Source organism: Cyprinus carpio, chromosome B14 (assembly GCF_018340385.1).
Source record: "Cyprinus carpio isolate SPL01 chromosome B14, ASM1834038v1, whole genome shotgun sequence".
NCBI classification, from domain to species: Eukaryota; Metazoa; Chordata; class Actinopteri; order Cypriniformes; family Cyprinidae; genus Cyprinus; species Cyprinus carpio.
The window spans coordinates 16182961-16204743 of NC_056610.1; the positions used below are offsets into that span (position 1 = coordinate 16182961).

The window sequence follows — 21783 nt, forward strand, 5'->3', positions numbered from 1 at the left end:
AAGTAACCCAGCTAATGGTAATGACTGACTGGATGTGCATATTAATGGAATGTCTGGCATAGGAAAGTGAGTGCATCTGTAGAAATAATGCCATCTAGTGGTGAAAATGAGACCCAGTGATATTAGACATGCACAACACACACACACACCTATGTCTGTCAAACATACTTGTGTCAGCATATATGCCAGCATTTAACGGCACATGCATTATGGAAGACGAACAATAATGTTTGTCTCATGAGGTCTCAGGTCGTACAGCTGCGTGCTCAATTAAATGTCGATACATACATACATTATGTGTGTTACTGCTTTCTAAGCACATAATTATATGGAAAAGAATTTCATCATGGAAGCAAGACTAGAAATTGCTGCAAGGTCACAGTGCTCAACATTTTGGCCTATTACATAGGTATGTATTAGACTTTCAGGAAAAAAAAGTGCAAAAAAAATGCATCTTCAAGGGGCACAACAGCTTGTCATTGGAGTAATATCCTTAAAGTAACAACTATTTAGCTAATCTACTCCTAAAAGGTGCATAATAGTACCTTAATATGTATGCTTAAGGCTGTAAACCTTTTAAAGGTTGACCTAGTTACAAGTATTTTTAAGTGTACCTGGCATAAGTGACTACTATTACTAAATATAACTAGCTGTAATTTGTCAAAAGTTAAATGAAACTCCTAATGTCCAATGATAGTGTGCAGAAACCCACAATGATAACTCTGATAGAAGTTCTCTCAATTCTCATTAAATTAATGATCATAAACATACTTTTATGTTCCAGAACAGAGGTCGGAAATGAGTATGTAACTAAACTATTTATCAATCTGTTTATCGTAAAAGATCTTTGAACACATATGACCCCAAAAGCTGGAATGGAAGACGCCGCAACCTTTCTGGCTCAAGAGCTCTACATTAATATGCACACTTATTAGACAAGAATTAATGAGCCAATTTAAAATGCCAAGTCTGCTCTTGTTCATTTGACGGAGAATAAAAAAAAAAACAATGGCTGTATTTAGAAATAAATGAGTGCTTTAATGGACATTTTTAGTTCTCAAAGCAGTTATTGGCAACCAGTTTGTTTACTGCAAACACTTAATCTGATTAATTTATTTAAATACTGATAAGTTATTTAGATACTGCATTCTGACATTTCGAAACTTTCATGTCAGTATATAAACAAGCTGAAGTGGCAGATCACCCCTAAATGAAAATGTTGTCATTTCAAACCTGTTTGAGTTTCTTTCTTCAGTGGAACATAAAAGAAGATATTTAGAAGAATGTTTTTAACTGCTTTTGTCTATATAATGAAAGTCACAAGGATCCAAAACAAAAACTGGACACCACTGCCTTTACTGTATGGATAAAAAACAAAAATATCCTCTTTTGTGTTCTACAGAAGAAAGAAAGTCTGTTGGGACTGGTTGTCATGCTAGGATGGCATGTGTACACCTTAAAAGAGACACAAATCAGTCACTGGCACTTCCAGACCATTAAACAGACCAGCTCATGCCATTCTTGTAATTTGTCATGCTTTACTGAAAAGCTGGCTGGCTACCAAATGTGTCATTTATACAGACAAACCGCACAAAAGCACACATGTACACTCACACAGACACATACGGCGGCACTCTTGCCAACAGCTGCACTGAAGAGCCACAGATGTTTTGGTGTTTTCGTAATGCATCATGGGAGAAAGCATTTGGTCATGAAATATGTTCCACCTGAGAGATACGAGGAGAGAGCAAAAATAGACAAAGATAGGAGAGAAAACTAAAGGATGTCTTTGTGTAATTTTGTACTTTTCAGGAAGCAAATAAGACGAAAACCTATTTCAGTCTCTAAAAGACTCACAATCACCCACAGTTATTGCGGCTCCTAGATCACACACATATACACAAAGTGATAATGATAAGAGACTGTTGGCAGACTTATCCTCAGGACTTGAAATGATGGAAGAAGGAGACAGGTGTATTTTTAGCGGTAGAGACGTGAGAGATACGAGACATGAATCTACACTCAACTCCACCGCAAGCTAATCAGAAACCTACCTCAGTAATTATGTCAATTTACCAACCTGCTTGGTGACAAGAGCTCTCGTGAGTGACATGACTTTGTATGCGACGTGTGTTGTAACTTGGCACGTTTACCCAGATGCAAAAATGGCTCCGCAAAAAACAGAGGCAGTTGAGAAACAGAATGAATTATTCATTTAAAGCAATAAAAGTTTACTGTAGAATAGAATTGCAATGCACAAAAAATGGTAAAATTAGGCAGATTAGGTCAGCTCAGTGTCCTAAGGGCTACAGCACACTGTTTTTTCATACAAGTAAAGAAGTTACAGGATTATGCATGTGTGTGAATAAAAAGAGTTAGAGACTCTAAGAGAGGAGATGGAAGGTACCATAGTTTTTTGTTGGTTTTTTTTGTTTTTTGTTTTTTAAAGCTGAAAGTCAAGGCCAATTTCTGTATGTCAAAATGAGCTTTCAGGGAAGTTGTTATTTTCTTCCTTCAAGTGTTCGAATCGGAGGAGCAAAAGATTCTCATTTTCTTTGAGTTTGGAAACTCTTAGCTTGCAAAATAGCACCTCACCTTCAGTCATTTCCGTCTTTTAGTTGTAGTCATTTAGTTTTGCATAATTTCAACACACTTGTTATGCTATTAGAAAAGTAAACCTGGTCATTGAGACAAATAAAATAAGGAATAAAAAAGGTCAAGGTAAATTACAACTCCAAACTGTTTATCAGCTATTTCCTGAGAAATTTTAATATAAAATGATTTCACAGCTTTAAAATGCTCTGAAATGTGTGCTGTATAAATGCATACTGAGAAAGGGAGAATGAAGAGTTCAGAAAGTAAGATACAAAATATGGCTTTTGAATATGGTGTTAGAAAGGAGCTGCTTAATCATCAGAAAACTGACATCTGCTGGAGTCAAACAGAATATTATGTAAGTTATTTTATTTGCATTCTTTCAGTTGCAAATGTTTTAATCACGTTGCTCAAATTTGAAAGATGTTTACATAAAGTTTAAAAGCATGATTTTTTTTTTTTTTTTTTTTTTTTTTTTTTTTTTTTTTTTGCAATTGTCTTTGACAGTAAGTAAATAACCAAATGAAATATACAAAAATAATAATAAAAGCTATGGTAGTATATATTAACAGAATTGCAAGTTTAGCCCAAATGAGGGTGACACTCAATCGATAGTTAGTGACCAAATGTTGCCATATAGTTAATGAAAGCAAAGTTCCTAAAAAATTCAGGGTGGAAAAAAAGCAACATTTGTTTTCCTCTCACTTTACAATATCAGGGTTGAATAGCTGAGCTTAAATGCTTAATGCTTGTAAAATTAACGAAATATAATGAGATTATTGACATGTCTTCCTGTCATGTTGTGTTATGGTGATGTTACTTTTTGGGTGTCAGTTTTAAGGACCGATGCTTTTTATTACGTATTTATTTTATAATTTTATTTTTAGATAATAGTTTAATTGAGCTTATAGCAAATAAAGCCACTTTAAAAAAATATAGGACTCCAATTGTACTGCATTCGGGGAATATGCCGAGAGAGAGAGAGATTAGGTATTAAGTGGCTGCTGTTCAGCTATATCGCCTCTAGGGGGCTGTAGTTAGAACAATGAATCTCATATATCCGACAGTGATCACATAATGTGAAATATCCTTCTTTGTGGTTTAGTGACCTATCATGCTTCGTAACTTTACATTACTTCTTACTGTCTTATATTGAGGACAAAATTATCGAGTTTCCTTTTTTGTACATGACTCATCTCTGTTTGCAATATTCTCACTGGTTGAATCCTTTCAAGCTTTAATGAAATATCCCCTTTAAGTCAGTAGGGGGCGCTCACAACGAGTGCAGCGTAGATGAGAGAGACTAAAAAGACTATTTTTCCCCGCAAGGCTGCTCTCCAGATCTGTCTGTGAAGAGGAGGAACACAACTGCACACTCCCATTTTACTGGATATTTCAGGAACATTAAAACTAAAAGAAGTAGCACATACTGTAATTTACTGGAAGAGCATTTTTATGCCCACAAACGTATAACTTTAAAACAAGAATATGGCAATAAAGTGAAATTTCAAAACAAAGAGTCAAACCAGATGTGTATGTGTGACATATCTGCATTTCTCTTTATTTTGTCATTTGTTTACCATATAACAGAAGTTGACACAAAGAATACGCCATAATAAATATCACTCCCACCCCAAAAACATGCTTTCAGTACCTGTCCCACCCCACCAAATAACACATACTCAATAATATTCATGTACTTATATTATGCTTATATATAACAATACCACTGAAAAGAGGAAAAAAAAAGAAAACCTTTTTCATAAATAAGAATATTTACACCAAGGCATGTTGATTTTGATTATTTTCCCAACATGCATATATAAAAATATAAATCTGATAGCTTTATGTACATTTTTAACTTAGGTATATACACATATATAAATATAAAGACTACAAATTGTATTTTTAAAATACAAAGATAAATACACTCACATTGTGTACACTGTGGCCAAAAACCAGAAAATACAAACATCATTTGGATAATTAGCATTCACAAAACACATTACATCCAGAAATGCAACTTTAACGACAATTGCAGGTCTCTGTGTTTTCCTGTTCCTATCTTCCTCCTCCTCCTCGATCTCATATAAAAATCTTTTACTTTATTGTAGAGAGCAATAGGAAGAGTTTAAGCTTTAGTCTTTAACTTTGCCTGACATCTTGAAGGAGTTTGTTGATTTCTGCAACCAGCTCGCTGGCGTCCATAATTTCGCTGCGACTGTCGCAGCGCTTGCCGTGCAGATGCCCAAGCACAGACTCTAACTCATCTTCCTCATGGTTCTCAGGAATCTCCTCCATCGCGGGCAGCCATTTCGAAGAGGAAGCTGATGCTGCCATGGGAGCTGGCAGAGGGGCGGGAAGCGGAGCCACCAGGGGCGTCATGTGACTAGCAGGGGCGTGGCCATGTCCGGGATTTTGGAAATGCGTATTAGCGGCCCAAACCGCCACGTTCTGCTGAAAAGTTGCAGGGCTTGGTTTACCAGGTAAGTGGCCCTTCCTTCTTTCCAACGATCCCACCCCCGCGGCGCAGGCTGTTACCTTTTCAGCTTCATTAGTCTCGCTGTAATTATCCAGCGAGGAGGGGAGGAGCCTCTGGAACACGCTGTTCATTTCAGACAGCAGGGAAGTCGTTCCGCACAGGTCTTCCCCATCACCTGCCTCCCCCTCTCCCTCCTCGCTCTCCTTGCCAAATGTGGAGAAACTCTTTTTCCTCAGAGTTGACTCGCCAGATTGTGGTGCTTCAGGGGTGGCTTTCTGTTGAGGGTCTTCTCCAGGGATGTAGAGGTTGCTGCGGTAATCAGAGGATGCTGGGGAAGGCAACGGGGGCATCCAGCACTGGTCAGAGTGACCGAGGACACGACACTCTTCGGTGCACAGCTTCATCGCTATGGTAAAAACAAAAGCATTGATGGAAGAGGTTAGTTAATGATTGGTGTTTTCTGGCAGAGCATGCAAAACTGCACACACCCTTAACTAGTCAAATACATCAATTAGAAGCCAAATGACTAAACAAAATCTTTCCAGCTTCAGCCAACCAGGCTTTGTTTTCTAGAGACTATGCAAAACAAATCAAATATGCCAACTTATAGTGCTCATTGAACATGTTCGGCATTACTCATTCATGTTCTAGGGGCTGATTATAGCGCCATTAATTTTGAAAGGCCATTTATAATACATCTTAGAGTTAATAAATGCCCAATCTGGTGCATTTGCAAAACAGGCCCTCATTTAGCCCACTCTCTCTCATGCAGAGAATGAATGATTAAACATGCTGATTTACAGAAATCAATGGCCCATCCCAGCACACAACCCAATTCTTGTCCTAGTCACAGTAATGATTGTGTTATAGATCAACTATGCATATTTTTTTCCCATCAGAAATCATAATTTTCTCCAATAAATGATATGATCAGAGTACTGGCGCTATTGAGGTGTTTCATGTTCAAGAGAGAGATTGTAAATGTGTCTAAATGTTCAAAATCAAGGAAATAGTCATTGTATTTTGTATTTTTTACATATGTGTGTGTCACATACTTCATTAAATGCATACAGTTATTCCCAAATATTATGAAATCAAGAACTCTTCTTCAACATCTCATTCTCTTGCTTACTTGGATGCAGACGGTGATGTCCATCAGGAGTGAAGAGTTCGCTGAAGCCTTCTCCAAGCAGCGGAGACTCTCTTCCCATCTCACAATCACTGTCTCCTGCCTCACTATCTCCTCTTCCACTGTCCTTTAGGCTGAACTTATCCATCTCATTCAAAGCATACCTAGAAACAAAGAACAGACAATTAGCTATAACAATAACTTTGACTTAGTTACTGTTTATGCATTATCATTCACATATTTTTACTTTTTAATTCACTGGCGATGTGAAAAGTATGAAATGAGCCTCCTAAGGAGGGAGCAATTTATGCATAAACAAAAAAAGGCTTTATTCAAAGGGTAGTTGACTTGATGAGGCTGTCATGTATCGTCAGCATCTGTTACTTAAGTACTTCAGGGTGTCCAGACTCTCACGGACTAGAACATTAAACCCCCTGTAGGATGGTCTGTAAAGGTGGCAACAGGCTGAAGTGTGATTGGTTACCTGTAGCTCCGGGTGTATTTGTTGCCACGGAAACTGGGTCTGGGTTGGTACTGGCCCTGATGAAGTATGGACAGAAGCTGTGAGACTTGCTATAGCCAAAAAGAAAAGAAACAGGGCGGGGAACAAATAAAGAAAGAAAAAAATGGAAATAAAAAAATGAATAATGGCAGACCAGACAGCAAGCCAACACAAATACAGACAAACCATGGTGGTGATGGGAGGGGCGGGTGACTGAGGGAATGATATGGATGGATACTTATGCATGATGAAACAATCTATGAATATACAAATAAGCATGCTATAAATAAAATAAACATATTGAATATTATAACAAGTTTAGGGGGAATTAAATAATCAAGATTTAACAGTTCACATTGAATTCATCTTGAAAACAGTTCTTTTACCTCGACAGGTGGTGTGGCATGAGCGAGTTCTAGAGCGAAGTTCTCTGGCACGTGATTGGAGGAGATGGTGACCAGGCTGTTGAGTGATTGGCGGCTGTGGTGGCTCTGGCGGCTCTCTGGAGCAGGTGAGGCCGAAGGGGAGCGAGGATGGGCCCTCACAGGCAGGGTCCCATTAACCGTGGGGACCAAAGTGATATCGCCCTTGTGGATCTGCCGGGCAGGTTTTTTGGGATGGTTTTGGTAGGTAGACTCAGCCACTCTGCAGTTATAGGAATGTCTTGGGTCCTTCTGCTCTCTCGAGCACCTGGTTGCGAACATTACCATAACAATGAGAAGCACGCCACAGATGGCACCAAGGGAGATGATAATGATCATAGACACATCTAGAGTCGATTGGTTGTTCATGTCTGAAGGACTCAGGGAGTAGCTTTCTGGATAGTCCCGCAAGCTAATGTGCAGAATGGCCCTTGCTGAGAGACGAATCGACGCCCCTCTGTCTTGCACCAGGATTGTGAGATCAAATCCCTCACGCCCTGAGGCCTCCACGCTTCCGTTGGTTCGTAACTCACATCTGCGGGGTTCAATGACAAAGAGTCCCTCGTCATTACCACTGATGATGGAGCATGTCAGCTCGCTGTTGGCCCCTGCATCACGATCTGTCGCCTTGATGATTGTCACCAGATGACCAGGCTCGGCGTGCCGCCATAGTGGCACCTCAGCTGTGTGGTTGATTAGTTGTGGAGCAACAATGATAGGGGGGTTGTCATTTTCATCTAGTACAGTGAGCAAAACAGTGGTGTTGCTGCTCAGAAAAGCCGGGCCTGCGCCATCCCGTGCCTGCACGGTGAATGAAAGCCGGCCAACCTCTTCCCGATCAAAGCTTCGGAGAGCATACACAGCCCCATTAGATGGGTCAATGGTGACATAGGTTGAAATAGAGCTACCTTGAACCTGGCTCTCCACAATTGAGTAGGTCACCTGACCATTAGAGCCCAAATCTGGGTCGGTGGCCACGACTGACGTCAGGTATGCCCCGGGCGAATTGTTCTCAGACTTGAAGATTTCATACCGGCTCTTTTCAAAGCGTGGAGGGTTGTCGTTTTCATCTTGCACCTGCACCGTGAAGTGTTTGATGGTGGATAGGCTTGGTGAGCCGCGGTCTTCAGCGATTACCGTCAGGCTATATTCAGAGCGTTTCTCACGGTCCAGAGACACATTAGTGAGAATCATGTAGTTGTTCTCGTAGGTCTTCTGCAAGCGAAAATGCCCGTGGCCATGGAGACGGCACACAACCTCACCGTTTAGACCTGAGTCGCTGTCATCGACGCGCACTAATGCGATGAAGGTATCGACAGGGGAGGCCTCTGAGATGTAGGCCACCTCCTCTTTGCCCTGAGTCATAAGGTTGATGTTGATTTTTGGCTTGTTGTCGTTGACGTCAACCACTTTGATGATTATTTTACAGTGGCCTGGAATGGAGTTGGGACCCATATCCTGAGCTTGCACGTCTATTTCGTACGAAGAAGTGGTTTCGTAGTCAACTTTCTTTATCAGAGTGATGTGGCCATTATCTGGGTTAATTTTAAAGGTCTCTAGGATTTTGGGTGGCACGTGGCTGCTGAAAGAGTACACTATTTTTCCATTATTGCCTTCATCCGGGTCTGTGGCGTTCAGGTCCACCAGTAGCGTCCCCAGTGGTGAATTTTCCAGGAGGTTGACCACGTAAGCCTGCTCGTCAAATGCCGGGCTATTATCGTTGGAATCAGATATGCTGATTTTAAGCAGAGTTGAGCCAGATTTCGGCGGCACGCCAGAGTCTGACGCTGTGAGTTGTAGTTGGTAGCTGGATTGTGTCTCCCTGTCAAGTTCCCTCATCACAACAAGGTCCGCGTACTTTGCGCCATCCGTACGCGTCCTGATATCGATTTTGAAAAAGTTATTCCGCGTGAGTGAGTAGGTGTGTAGCGCGTTTTCCCCGACATCCGGGTCCAACGCGCTATCCAAAGGGAAGCGTGTGCCCACAGACGCGCTCTCTGATATCTCTATGGGGATGATGGCGCGCGAGAACTGCGGAGCGTTGTCGTTGATGTCCAACACTTCCACTTGAATGTGAACCAACTGGAGGTATTCCGTGGGTAGCGTGATCACATCGAACTCGATAGTGCAGTTTAAGTTTTTCTCGCGCAGAGCTTCTCGGTCGATTTTGGTGGCGATGCTGATCTCTCCGTCCTCCTCGCGCACGGAGAGTAGAGGGGTGCTGCCTCTCTGCATCGCGCGAAAGCGCGGGGACACTGAGCTCGGGAGTTTGGATAGGATAGCGGCTACATCCTCTTTCAGTCTGGCGATCAACGTGCCTACTCTCTGCTCCTCCAAAACTTTGTATTTTAATGTCTTCCCCGAAACGTTGTGCGCAACGGCCGCCAGAAGTATAAGTTTTAGAAGCGTCTTGCAAAACAGTACATTCCTGTCGCTGGAGTGTTTAGTTGTTCCCATCTTTGAAGCCGTGCACAAATTACTTATTCCACGCAGAGAGAAAACTGGCTGGTGGATTGTTCGATGTAAATTAAAGCATGATAAATCTTAAGATGTTGTGCATAGATTTCAAGCAAAATTAATATGAAGTAGAGGAACCCGCACTTTCCCTCTATGTGCGTTTTCAGCGCCTCTGAGAAAGCATCAGGACGCGGTAATGCTGCTGCACACATCCACTTTCCTGATCGTCTGGCTGTATGTGAGTTGGTGCGCGGGTGTGTGGGAGGCGCAGCTCCTTGTGTGTGTGTGCTCTGTCTGTGACTCTGAGAACACTGACTGGCCCCTTGCAGCCCACCTCAGACTGTGGCCCCCACCCTCTCCAAACTCCAGCCACCCCTCCTCGCCCCACGGCTGTACATCCCTGAAAAGAAAAGAAAAGAAAAGAAAAGAAAAGAAAAGAAAAGAAAAGAAAAGAAAAGGCAGAATGAAGGAAATAAAGAGCAGCGATTGAGGTGGAGCTGGCAAGCAGATCTCGCCATGAGGAGGACAGGGTTTCAGAAGTGTGCCATAACAATAGAAAAAAAAGACACATTTATTCAAGATCAACGTTTCTCGTGTCACCCCCGCAAACTTTAGGTTACTTGCCACTGTAGAAATGTTTTCATCGTTATAACATATTTGTTAGCTATCAGTTTAACATAGCTACAGTGTCTGTGGATTCTACTTTACTTGATTCGTTTTTAGAGTTTCAGTGTAGTTGTCTTTGACATTTAACTTTAATTAAATTAAGTGGTCGATTACTTCATGCACGCTATCACTTTGGCACCACTTTCACATTTACTTAAAAAGGCAGAAAATTAACTTTTTATAATGCCCTTACCGTATTACACTAATTAAAATCGTTATGATATTATAATATTAAGTAAAAATAGCTATCAGTTACAATATAGTGCACTACTATACAGCCTATAGCTAAAACTATATATTTTTATTTACAGCGAACTTTATTATTGAAAGTCTAAACCACAGCTAGAGTTTTGAGGATGAAGAGTAACTGGAGGATATCAGAGAGCACATCAGCGCGCTATTGTGTCTCACTGGAGGAGTCTGCGCGCGTGGCGAATCGCGCGCGGTGAAAAGGATTCCCCCAACCTCCCTTAACCCGCAGTCAATGTGATTTCTCACAGAGGTCACACTCACCCCCACGGTGCACAATGCAACTTTACGACTCACCATCTCTGATTCTGCCGCATTAGCATCATTATGCGCGTTCACCCACAAACAAAAAGCAAACAGAGCTTCTGGAAGTTTCACGGCCATCTGGTTTGAATGTCCAAAAAAAAAAAAAAAAAAAAAAAAAAAAAACCCAAACCAGTAATTACATCAGTGAGTCCTGCGAGAAACACATTTTCGCGATACACAGCAGGAATTGCTGCTGTCTGGAATCACTGTCTTTTTATTATTAAATAAAGACATTGGAACGTTTATCCATAAGGCATCTGATCCTTTGCGCATCCTGTATTTTAGTTTAGGCATGGAATTGCAGCGCACATGAATGTAGTTTTTTACGTGTTTAAACAGTAAAATTTCCAGTGGAATACTATTTTATATATATATATATATATATACTAGAGGTGTTCTGATAAACAAAAAGTGTGCTGTATGGAGATGCACCGTGAGACTGCATTGAAATTCGGTCCTGTGACCTGTGGCTGTCCATCTGTCGTAGGCCAGCTGAAGTCTGAAGCTGCGCTCTTCGAACCTGCTCAACACAGCAGTGACCCTGATTACATCCCATCAATCACTGATTGTTGTAAGCAAAAGTAACATTTTTGTTAGTGTTTTCATTATGTCGTCAAGAATATGTCATCATATAGCATTTGTCATTTAATGGTTGCTCCCAGAGAGCCAAAGCGCAGATGACAGCTTTCTTCTAATCTAAACCGCAAGCGTTTGCCACACTCATAAAGTTACGTGTTTTACCCATGCAAGTTACTGTTTCTCATCCGGCAAGCAAACTTTTAGTGTGAAAGCCTTCCTCGAAATGTAATGTAATTATTGCTTGCTAATCACATTTCATGCTCAAAGAAGTTCAAGTCAGTGCGTTTTAAACAAGTGGGTGGTTTTATTCACACGCCATATAAGGGGGAGACGCAGCATGTGCCCAAGCAGATGCGCATGAGAAACTTGTGATGGTAATCACTTATTCCATTTACATACTAGAATTAAATACATGGGATATTCTAGCTAGATCTGAAAAAGCGAATAGCCTATATGTTTTCTGTGCACTTCTGTGCTGTCTCATATAGCCTATATGGGAGCCAAATTACGCAGTCATAATTTAAACTATTGATTAAGTCTTTGTTTACACGCGTTTTTATTTTAAAACGTCGTCATGTGTTACTTTGTTCGTAAAGTGACCAAACAGTCGACTGTAGTTAAGCTATAATCAAGTTAATAGTTTTACAGCAGCAGCCCAATTAAGCATACATGGCCTACAATATGAGCGGGTGTTGAAATCTGGCGACGTCATATGTTCTCATCAGATGGCTTTTTTTGTGGACAGGAGGATTTGAGATGCATTTTCAGGCTATGGTCGTAAAGTCACCCCGGGCTGGAGGATAGGGAGGGGGCGTGGGGGAATTAACTTTGTCATTGAAATGAAAAAGGATCACGCACACAATGGAGCATGGCAGGTGGGACGTCGCAATTCGCAGAAGGGCCGTGGAAACCGGCGGGGAAGCGGAGCGCAGAGGGAGGAGGGGAATCACGCCGGAATGCTCCGGCGCCGCGGGTCGAGAGGGCACCGTGGATGTTTGTAAAGGCACGCGAGCATCTGCCGCCTGTGTGGCAGCTCCTCTCCCCTCCTCCTCCTTATTTCTCATACATTTCTTACTTTGCTCTGCAAATCGTCCCTGCCGTATTTTACTTCCTCTGTCCGCTGCCTTTCTTTCGGCTCGTGGCAGGTCACAAGCATTCGGCATGCGCCCGTCATGAAACCTTTATTAAAGCATGTCTTACATGTTGGGGGTTGAGTCCAAAGAAGAGTTGGAGATTTACGCAATAGGACACACATACTCGGGATATTAGCTACGCACACGTGCGTTTGTTTAGAAATAGTTTATTGATCTAAATCATGCACTTTCTGTTTACTTGAGCAAGATTTATTTCTTCCACATGAGTCATGGAGAGAAATCTGCCCTCCCACAATCTCCATGTTCACTCTAAAAAAGATTCCAATTCGAACAAACCAAGAAGAATAGTCATCCTGCCTGGCTGAAAAAAAAAGAAAAAAAAAAAACATTTTAAAGAATGTTTCAACTGCTTCTCTCCATATAGTGAAAGTCAGGGGGGTTCAAAACAACACTGAACCACACTGATTTTCATTCAACGGACATAAAACACCAAAGCATTTGTCACGAGGTCTTCATGTCCCACAGAAGAAATGAGAGTAATTTTTGCATTGTTTGGGTAAACTATCCCTTTATGAAATGCTTCTTGATAAGTTCTTTGCTGAAGTTCTTCTTGCTTTTCTTTCTGCACTATGATATGCCATTTCTGGGCATCGCTGTAGAAAAGTGTGCTGTCAGCATCTCGTAGTCAGGGAATCCTGATTGGATGGGTTTATCAGCCCATCAGAGACATGTCAGCAATAATCTGCCCTTATCATTGATGAGCTTGACACCAAACATCAGATAATGCTCTATATATCTATATAGTACGATGTTTTAAATAATGGAGTATGTAAGTTCACTTGAGTTTCATCTCTCTCATTGTGCAGTGTGTACTAAACATACCAAGTGCACGTGCCAAAAATAATGCAAAATGTCTTCTTTTGTGTTCCACAGAAGGAGGAAAGTCACATAGGTTTGGAACATCATGAGGATAAATTATGAGAGAATTCTCTTTAATATCTCAGAATTAAAGTAATCAAGGAAAAAACTGGTCCCGCATTGGCAATTGACCAAAAAACACATCCAACATTTAGAGGAGCAGGGGCAGCTGTTTGATATTCAGTCTAACTCAGCTCACTTTCGCAAGCCACAAAAACATGAATGTTCTGTTCTCTGATTTTTGTCCTAAAAAGACAGAGCAAGAGTGTGTCTGCACAACAGAGTGTGTGGAAGAGGCCGATTCCCGTCCGTATTGCAGCTGTTACTTTGTCACCTGATCGCTTGTTTTCGTAGCCGAACGATACCTTGCTTTCTGTCTACATGCCGCTAACCTGCACCTATCTGATGTCACGTTTGGAAAATGCTCTTCTGTTTTTATTTAAGAGTTCACAACACACCAACACTGCTCTTCTGTTTTTGATCATCATAGCTCGGTTAGCTTGAACTGCTTATCTGATTTCAAGAAGAAACAATTCACTCTTTTTCTCCTTCAGTTGATCAGAGAGCTGCGTATTGACAAATGGAACCTCCTCGCTCTGTGTTTGTGTTCAACGTGGAGGAATAACTTGTCTTTTTAGTTCAAAGGCTTTTTCTGAGAACGACATGACAGTGCCAGAGATGGGGGGAGAAACAACCTATTGTTCGTTTTCTCGACACACTTCTTTTCTCGGAGCGCACAAAGGCACGCACACTTCTGGGGGCATCGGTGACTTCGGCGCATGTGGGGGCTCAAAGGTGACATATTTCAGAAGGGGGTTCATTCAGTATGCAATAGATTTAAATCCTCCCTCTTTCCCTCTGTTGCAGCTTCGCTCAGTCTGCTTGGCTTGGCAGATGTGTGGGGGTCTTTTTTGGTGAGCCTGGGACGGCAGCGCGCCACGTGTTCACAATGTCAGCCTGATTTCCGTGGAAACTCTTATGAGCGAAGGATCGCCTTACACAAAGAAACAGAGCCACTTTCTCTCCCCGCTACTTTCCAACTCTCTTTTTCGTACTCTCCGATTTCTTCCTCACACTCCCTTTATGTTATTATTATTTTTTTTTATAGCAGTTTAAGACTCTCGCCTTCAGATTTGCACCCCCAGACACTTTGTATTAAATGAATTTCTTCAGCGCTGCGGGTTTAAATGTGATTTACAAGAGAAAGAAAATATTGTTCCACATGTACTAAAAGGGTTGGATGTGTCTTTAGAAAACTGTGTTTATCAGCAATGAATGAGAAACATATACATTAACGAACTAAGAAATAAACAGACATATTCTTAAATAACACCTTGCTAATTATAAAAACAGAAATTCCCACTTTATAGCCTGTGATGGTTTCCTGCATAAAAGTTTTTTATGGTAAAAGCCAGAGAGTGATAGAACCCCCTCTGAGTTAAGCCAAGTAATTCTATCTCTCCTCCTAATGGGTCCAATTAAAACTCCAGGCACACACACACACCTATAAAAACAGGGAGTATGTTTATCTTTCTGGTTCCAATGGAGGTTAAAGAGGATAACTTTATAGCTAGAGGAAGTGATCGTCTCCCCATTCCGTCTAATCCAAACACTTTTTGGCTGCGGGTCAGCTTAAGAGCGCATATGTGCGGACCTCAGCACTCTTTCGTTGTCTGTCTGTCCATTCATAGCATTCACGCATTATTCCATCTGTCTGTCCATGCATTCAGTGGATTTAGAAGGAAATCAGTGTCTGTTGCTTTAAGGCTTGAAAATCCAGGAAAGTATGTGTCATTGAATACCATATAGATCCTGCTGTTGCTAGACTATTTTTTTTTAAGGCTGCTCTAAAGCTGTATAAAACCAAAACATATTTCGAGATGCTTTTTGTTTGATTCACGTTGTGTTTATGCAAATCTGTTCACATTTGTTTAAATAGCTTTATTTTTAGAATAACAACATTGAATATTTCGTTTTTTTTTCTTCTTCTAAATGTCCACAGTACAAGAGATAAAGCAAACAAGAGGTTTTGGCCATGCAATCACTTTTGATACAATAAAATACATTTCAGTGCTCATTACAGTCTTAAAACCTTAAGAGCCACATCTCATTCATAACTGCAGTATGACTTATTGCAGCCAAAATATTTTCTGAAAAAGAAAAAGAAACTTTAATAAAAGAAAACATTACTTTTTTTTTACCTGTCAGAAGAACTGAATATCACACTATATCCTACTGGAATTTGGTATCTTCTCAATCCATTTAGCACTAGTCAGTGTTAGCAAGTTAGCTAATTGTTTGGCTAATGGGCAATTAGCTTGGATCAGAGTGTGGGTTTGATAATTAAGAACAGCTCCAGAAAGGCGGCTAATGATCTCCAGTTTCTGTAGTTTCAAGGCTTTGTTGACAGTCGACTCAAACCCAAACAACCCCTGAGACTCATCACTGTAACTAAAGAAGCGGGGGGAAACACAGGAGAATAGAGAAAGAAGCCAAATCTCTTTATTTGAATAGCTTAAGAAGTGAACAGTGGCACTAATAAGTGGGCCGTGTGGGTTCTGGCTATCAGTCATTAAGCGAGGTCGTTAATTCTGCATGCTAGGTTTAAGATGGATGACGAGATGGATGGGGCTGGGATGGCATTGTTTAAGCGCTAAATTTGTTAAGAGGCTAAATGGCTTTGAGGCATTCATTCATTCTGTCCTTGGTCAGCACAGAGCTGCTCTCAATACAGTGTGACTCAAGGCCACCAGTGACCAGCCTAGGGAATGTAGTCACATAGTTTTCATAGTCTGAGACTTTTTTTTTTCTTTGAAGCGAGACGCACAACTAAGTAGCCTTATTTGTAACTTCGCTGGAAACATTCCATCAGCTTCACATCTTAGGGCCAAATTAACCGACTCACATTCTTTGTGCTCTTGTACAGTTCATGTTGTGTTCCCCATCCCTCCCCGGATCTTTTTTAAAAGAAAACAAGAGGCACACTTTGGTTTGTTCTTTGTTGCAGAGCGACCATTGCTTTTAGCAAATCCCCTACCCCAAATCACACACGGTCCCTTATGCCAGCCAGTGATTTAACGCCTATCCAGCGAGCTCCCCCCGCAGAGACAGAGGGCATGCCATGAGAGAGGCCCTCTGTGGGGGGATGGAGCAGTGGACTGGAGTGCTGACACTCGTGGCTGTTCACATGCTGATGGTTCTTTGTTAGGGGACCAAGCAGGAGGTCTCCTTCAGGACCCCCTCCCAATTTGACACACTTAGAAACTTTTGTATTGGCCTGGGCCCTTTGTCAGACTTCACATGACCTTTGACTTCCCATGCAGCCGCCAATCAGACACCCTGAAAGTAAAGGGACAGCAGGCTGAAAGAGTGTGGAACAAAAGCTGCTGAATCACTTTCATGCAAACACACACAGCTCTGACATGAGATTTTTCATCATCATGGTTGCTATTTCTTTTGTCAAGCTAGAGCAAACTTCTAGTCATTAACATGAAGGATTTAGAAAGATCTTGTTATCCTTTGTTGTTCTCCTCAGTGTGTGTAAGAGAGGAAACGAGTACAGTTTAATTTGAATGACACCAACTACTAGATCTTGTTTCTTTGCTGCTTTTGGGGTTGAATGTTCATCACTAATGAGCTTGTGTGTTTTTGAAATAGCGAGTTAGAGAGTTGCATGTCTTTTGTTTGTCAAATGGGTGATTGTAATTAGCAGTCTCATTGCTGAAACATCATCTTTGAAAATCAATATTTTCTTCCTCATCATTAGTCATGTTACTCAAAGAGTTTTTATAGTTTTCAATAATTAATGAGTGTATCATTTTAGCAGTATGAATTCTTAGAGGTTGAATTGTTGTAGTGGAATTGCAAGGACAAAAGCTCCTCTTCATAAATATGTGAAGATGACATTTTGTTGGGAAAAATGTGTAATCTTTCTATGCCTATCTGTTTCAGTTTTAATGTATCTTATTGGCATGACTAACAGTTGTGCATTTGTATTGCTGGAGTTGAGCGACAGACAAAGAAAATAGTCCAAAACCAAAAATAGAGTAGCATGATGTACTTTGTCTCTTGCTCTCTATTTCAGAGGCAAGCTTTATTGGAAAAGCTGTGAAACTGCACAAAATTGCAATAGCATTCAAAGTACTTAGATCTATTGCACATGAAGCATGATAAATGACAAATAACAGAAAATAGAATATGAATATTTCCAGTTATTGCTCAGCAAAATCAGAGAGTGTTGATTAAAGAAGATGAAAGGAATTCTGAAAGAGGAAAGAGAAAGGAAAAAAAAGAGTGGCTCAGTTTTCACATGTCCTTCGCTGCCTTGAAAACAAGCCGATCAATGGAGCCCTTGTGGCCTACAGAAGTGCAGCGATGTATCAGTTTGTCTGGAATTAAACGCTTTTTCTAGATTCTCTATTTTCAAAGCGCATGTAATGATGTGAGAGGGAGCAGTGGGAAGCTCTTTGTAACCTCCCTTGAGGATGAAGAGATGGAAGTTTACGGTAGTGTGCGCTGAGATAGAATCCACTTTCATGAACCTATAGTGCAAACTCGGACACAGGGCATGCAGAGAAGAGTTTAGCAATTAATAGTGGTACTATTATTATGATCATTGAACTTGTGGAATGAAACTTGTCCCACAATGTTTATGCTATGGACATGAATGATATTTAAAATTTTACAGCACTTTTTTTTCACTCAAGTCTATGAATCATTCATTCAAACGATTTTTCAAAAAACGCTATTTGACTCAGGACCGATACAATTGGCTGCCTTTATTAAGTAAGTCACTGAATCATTCAATAAAGCGATTCATTTTAAAATGCTAATTAATTCAGGAACAAAATAATGACTGTCTTTATGTGTGAGTCACTGAATCATTCATTCAACCAATCTCATTAAAAAAATGCTGATTTATTTTGAAGCAAAACACGTGAATGTCTTTGAGTTAGTCAGTGAATCCTTTATCCAGCTGATTTGTTTAAATACAATGAATCATTCAGGAATTAATCACCACTAGTGCGTTGATTCATGTTGCAGTGGTAACTATAAATTGCCAATATTGTGTTTATTATGTAAGTTACTCAACAGACAGTTCCTCTAAAAAGAAACATTCTGTCATAATTTACTCACTTTCATGTCATTCCAAACCTGTATGACATTCGTTCTACTATGGAACACAAAAGAAAATTTGAAAAATGTTTGAAAAAGTTTAGTTTTTTTATGCAATGAAAGGAAATAGGCCCAATGTTGTTTGGACCCCTTCTAGATTAAAAAAAAAAAAAAAAAAAAAAAACTCTTCTTTTGTGTTCCACAGAATAAAGTCATACAGGTTTGAAATCTAGGTTAGTAAGATTTAGTATAGCAGTGATGTATTATGCAGGAATAATGATCTGAATGGAGTTGCATCATTTCAATTGTGTGAATATCTAAAAGCTTGTTTTTCATTTTATCGCTTTCTGCCTCTCTCTCTTTCTCTAGGGTACAGCATAGTAAGTATCCTGTCAGTCTGGCACGCCGCAAGTTCAAAAAAGCCCAATCCCTTCACACATTCACGCACACACACCCCTCCTGTTCCAAACGGTGATAAATCAATTCCAGAACGCCCTCCTTGTCTCCAGCTCACTCAATCACTCACTCAGACACACAATCACACACAGACACACACTGTACAAAGTAAACTCTACCAATCTCTCTCTGTCTCCCTCTTCTTGTCTCATGTGGCCCTTGCAATGCACCAAATCCCATACTTGCCATATGGTGGAGAACTGAGAGAGGGTTGCACAGTTCCAGATTTCTGTGCCTAACAAAGTAGGTCTATGAATATATATGTATATACACACCCACAGGCTCACACAAACTGGCCAACAAGTGCACAACAAACTGGATCAATGCGGTCTCAGAGGTGTTCTTTTAAAGTTCATCACTTGTTTGTGTTGCATCTAGTATCAGATCATTTGTGGTTTTGTGTGCATTGTATTCTATAAAGGTATAGAAGTCAATGGAAACCAAAATTTCTTGGTTACCAACATTCATCAGAATATTTTCTTTTGTGTTCTACTAAAGAACCAAAGTCATATATATTTGGAATGACATGAGGGTGAGTAAATGATGACAGAATTTAAATTTTTGGCCGAACTGTCACTTCAAGGAATATTCTGATTAATAATGTTGATTACCACAAAAATCATTTTGACTTGTCCCTCGCGGAACCAGTTTTGGGAATAGCACTCAATTTATCATCAAAAAAGTGAGAGTTTTATTTATTAATTAATTTATTTTATTTTTGGTAGCAGGACTTGCATCGGTTGCAGTTATCGGAGTACACACACATATGTCTGTGTCTGAATGTGAGCACACATGCTTATGTGTTAACAGGGTCTCCACAGGATATTAAAGGCCCTTGAATCATCTGTCCAGCTGGCGGACCCACTGGTATACACACTTTCTCACACACACACACAATTGCAGTTCACAGAAGGCACTCTGGCTCGCAGCCTACAAGCTGTTTAGGGGGAGGCATAATTACAACTCTCCACTCTCCTCCATTCCAGTCTCAGGGCATCCATAGCGAGTTCTCTCTGAACACATATAAAGAACACCCAGAGAATCTGCTGTCTGAACTCTCAGCTGGAAACTGCAAACCCAAATGTCTTCAGACGGCATCTTTTCAGCATTTTTTCTGTCCCTCTCACTCTCTCCAGTGTTTTACATTGCTCAGCTGTTCGTCAATTTTCTTTCTCGCTCACATCTGGATGCGTAGTGGGATACAGATGCATTAGAGGGGGATATTTTTATAGGAAGTGTTTGAAGCTGAACATTGTCTGAATCATTCCCCACCCCCTTTTCCTTAAATCATGAGTGGACCATTCCACTCTACTCTAAACAAACCAAAGCTCTCCTCCATCTGATGGAGAACAATGAACTCTTTCACTCTTTTTTCCCCTGTGCTTCCCTCTCATCACTTGATTCGTTCCTATAAACATTCATTTCTACCAGGTGTGTTTTATCTGAAGAGCAAATGAGAAAATAATTGACGTTGCTGAAGTAATACAGAGCTCTATTTTTTCCTAAGTAACACTGTCTGACAGCCATGGGAGGGAGGCTGCATTTCTTTTATCTCTTTTCAGCTCATTGTGTTCTCTTTGAGATACCAAAGTGTGGCATGCATGTGAAGGGGGATAATGGCAATATATATGCAAAATATCATGTGAGAGGAGGCAGTACATCAGTGTCGCTGTGATTGGCTGATTACCCTGCCAATGCAATAGTGCCTGGCTACAAGTAATCCGAAAAACACATGGAGGATCATTACTTTTGGTCACATCTGAAACATAATTAACTGAAATTATAAGCTTTGATGAGAATGGTTTACTGTGGGTTCTTAACTAAGGATTTAAATAGACATTCACTTTGGGTTTTAATTATCAATTACAAAAAATCTACAGGAAGCCATTTAAAAAAAAAAAAACTCTCCATCTTTGTAACATTTTTTTTCTTTTCTGTTTTTAATTGCATTTTTCTTTTTTAAATATTATAGTCTTGGATTTTTTGATAATATCAACAACACAAAAAAAAAATTTCATAAAAAACAATCCAAGTGTTTTTTTTTTTTTTTTTTTTTTTAACTTCAGAAGGAACTGGAGCATGAATTCAGTATTATAAAACCCAAATCCAGAGAGGCACCACTGATTACTGCTGTGTTTATTGTGGAATAATAGAAGTCACTCTTTCAGTTCCAATACTCACTTTTTGTTCTACATTCTTTTCTGTATGTGTTTCTCTGCTCTTTGCTTTTGCTGATGTGGCTGCTTTGACTGCTGTAATGAAACAAAGCTGTGCATTTGTGTTTTGTCACAATAAAAGAAAGAATAGCTGGTAAATGTTTTCAAAGAGCTCTGTTAGTAATTAAGAGGGTGATGACACCACGCTCAAGGCTGAGTTATTGGTGATAACTAAACAGGGTGAAAAAGCTCAAACTTTATGATGTCTATAAACCAAAACAGACTCATCCATTTACAGGGGTGTCAGGCGCACTTTTATTTTGATGGGGCACCAGTGGCTGTTCTGGCTCACTTGGTGACCCAGGACAGATAATAAAAAATGAAATATACTCTTTAGTAGTTCTTTATATAATATATTTACCCACTAATGTGTACAACTCAGATGCATAAACTATTTTTTTTTTTTTTTTCTCTGCACGAACTTTAGATGACGTGAACAACATAAAAGTCGTAACTAAAATTGTCCAATCAAAATGAACATTCAAATAACACAACATTGTTTTCTTCCATCCAAATGCAGCCCAGCAAGCCCTAAATTAAATTTGCTTCCTTCTGCATATGCAACCAACCAGAGATGTGGATGAGAATACTCTACCT

General features: G+C 40.2%; 1 protein-coding gene across 2 annotated transcripts; it reads right to left on the reverse strand.

The window, feature by feature from the left end:
• Positions 1–4138: 4138 nt before the first annotated feature.
• On the reverse strand, positions 4139–9905 carry LOC109056842 (protocadherin-18-like). 2 transcript variants are annotated; one of them, XM_042738236.1, is made up of 4 exons: positions 7095–9905; positions 6691–6746; positions 6210–6370; positions 4139–5483 (listed from the first exon to the last, which is right to left on the reverse strand). In XM_042738236.1, the coding sequence occupies exons 1-4, from the start codon at positions 9585–9587 to the stop codon at positions 4741–4743; spliced, it is 3453 nt and encodes a 1150-aa protein (XP_042594170.1). In that variant the 5' UTR covers positions 9588–9905; the 3' UTR covers positions 4139–4740. The 2 variants fall into 2 exon arrangements, with proteins under 2 accessions (XP_042594170.1, XP_042594169.1); XM_042738235.1 differs by having other exon boundaries at positions 6691–6779.
• Positions 9906–21783: the final 11878 nt, after the last annotated feature.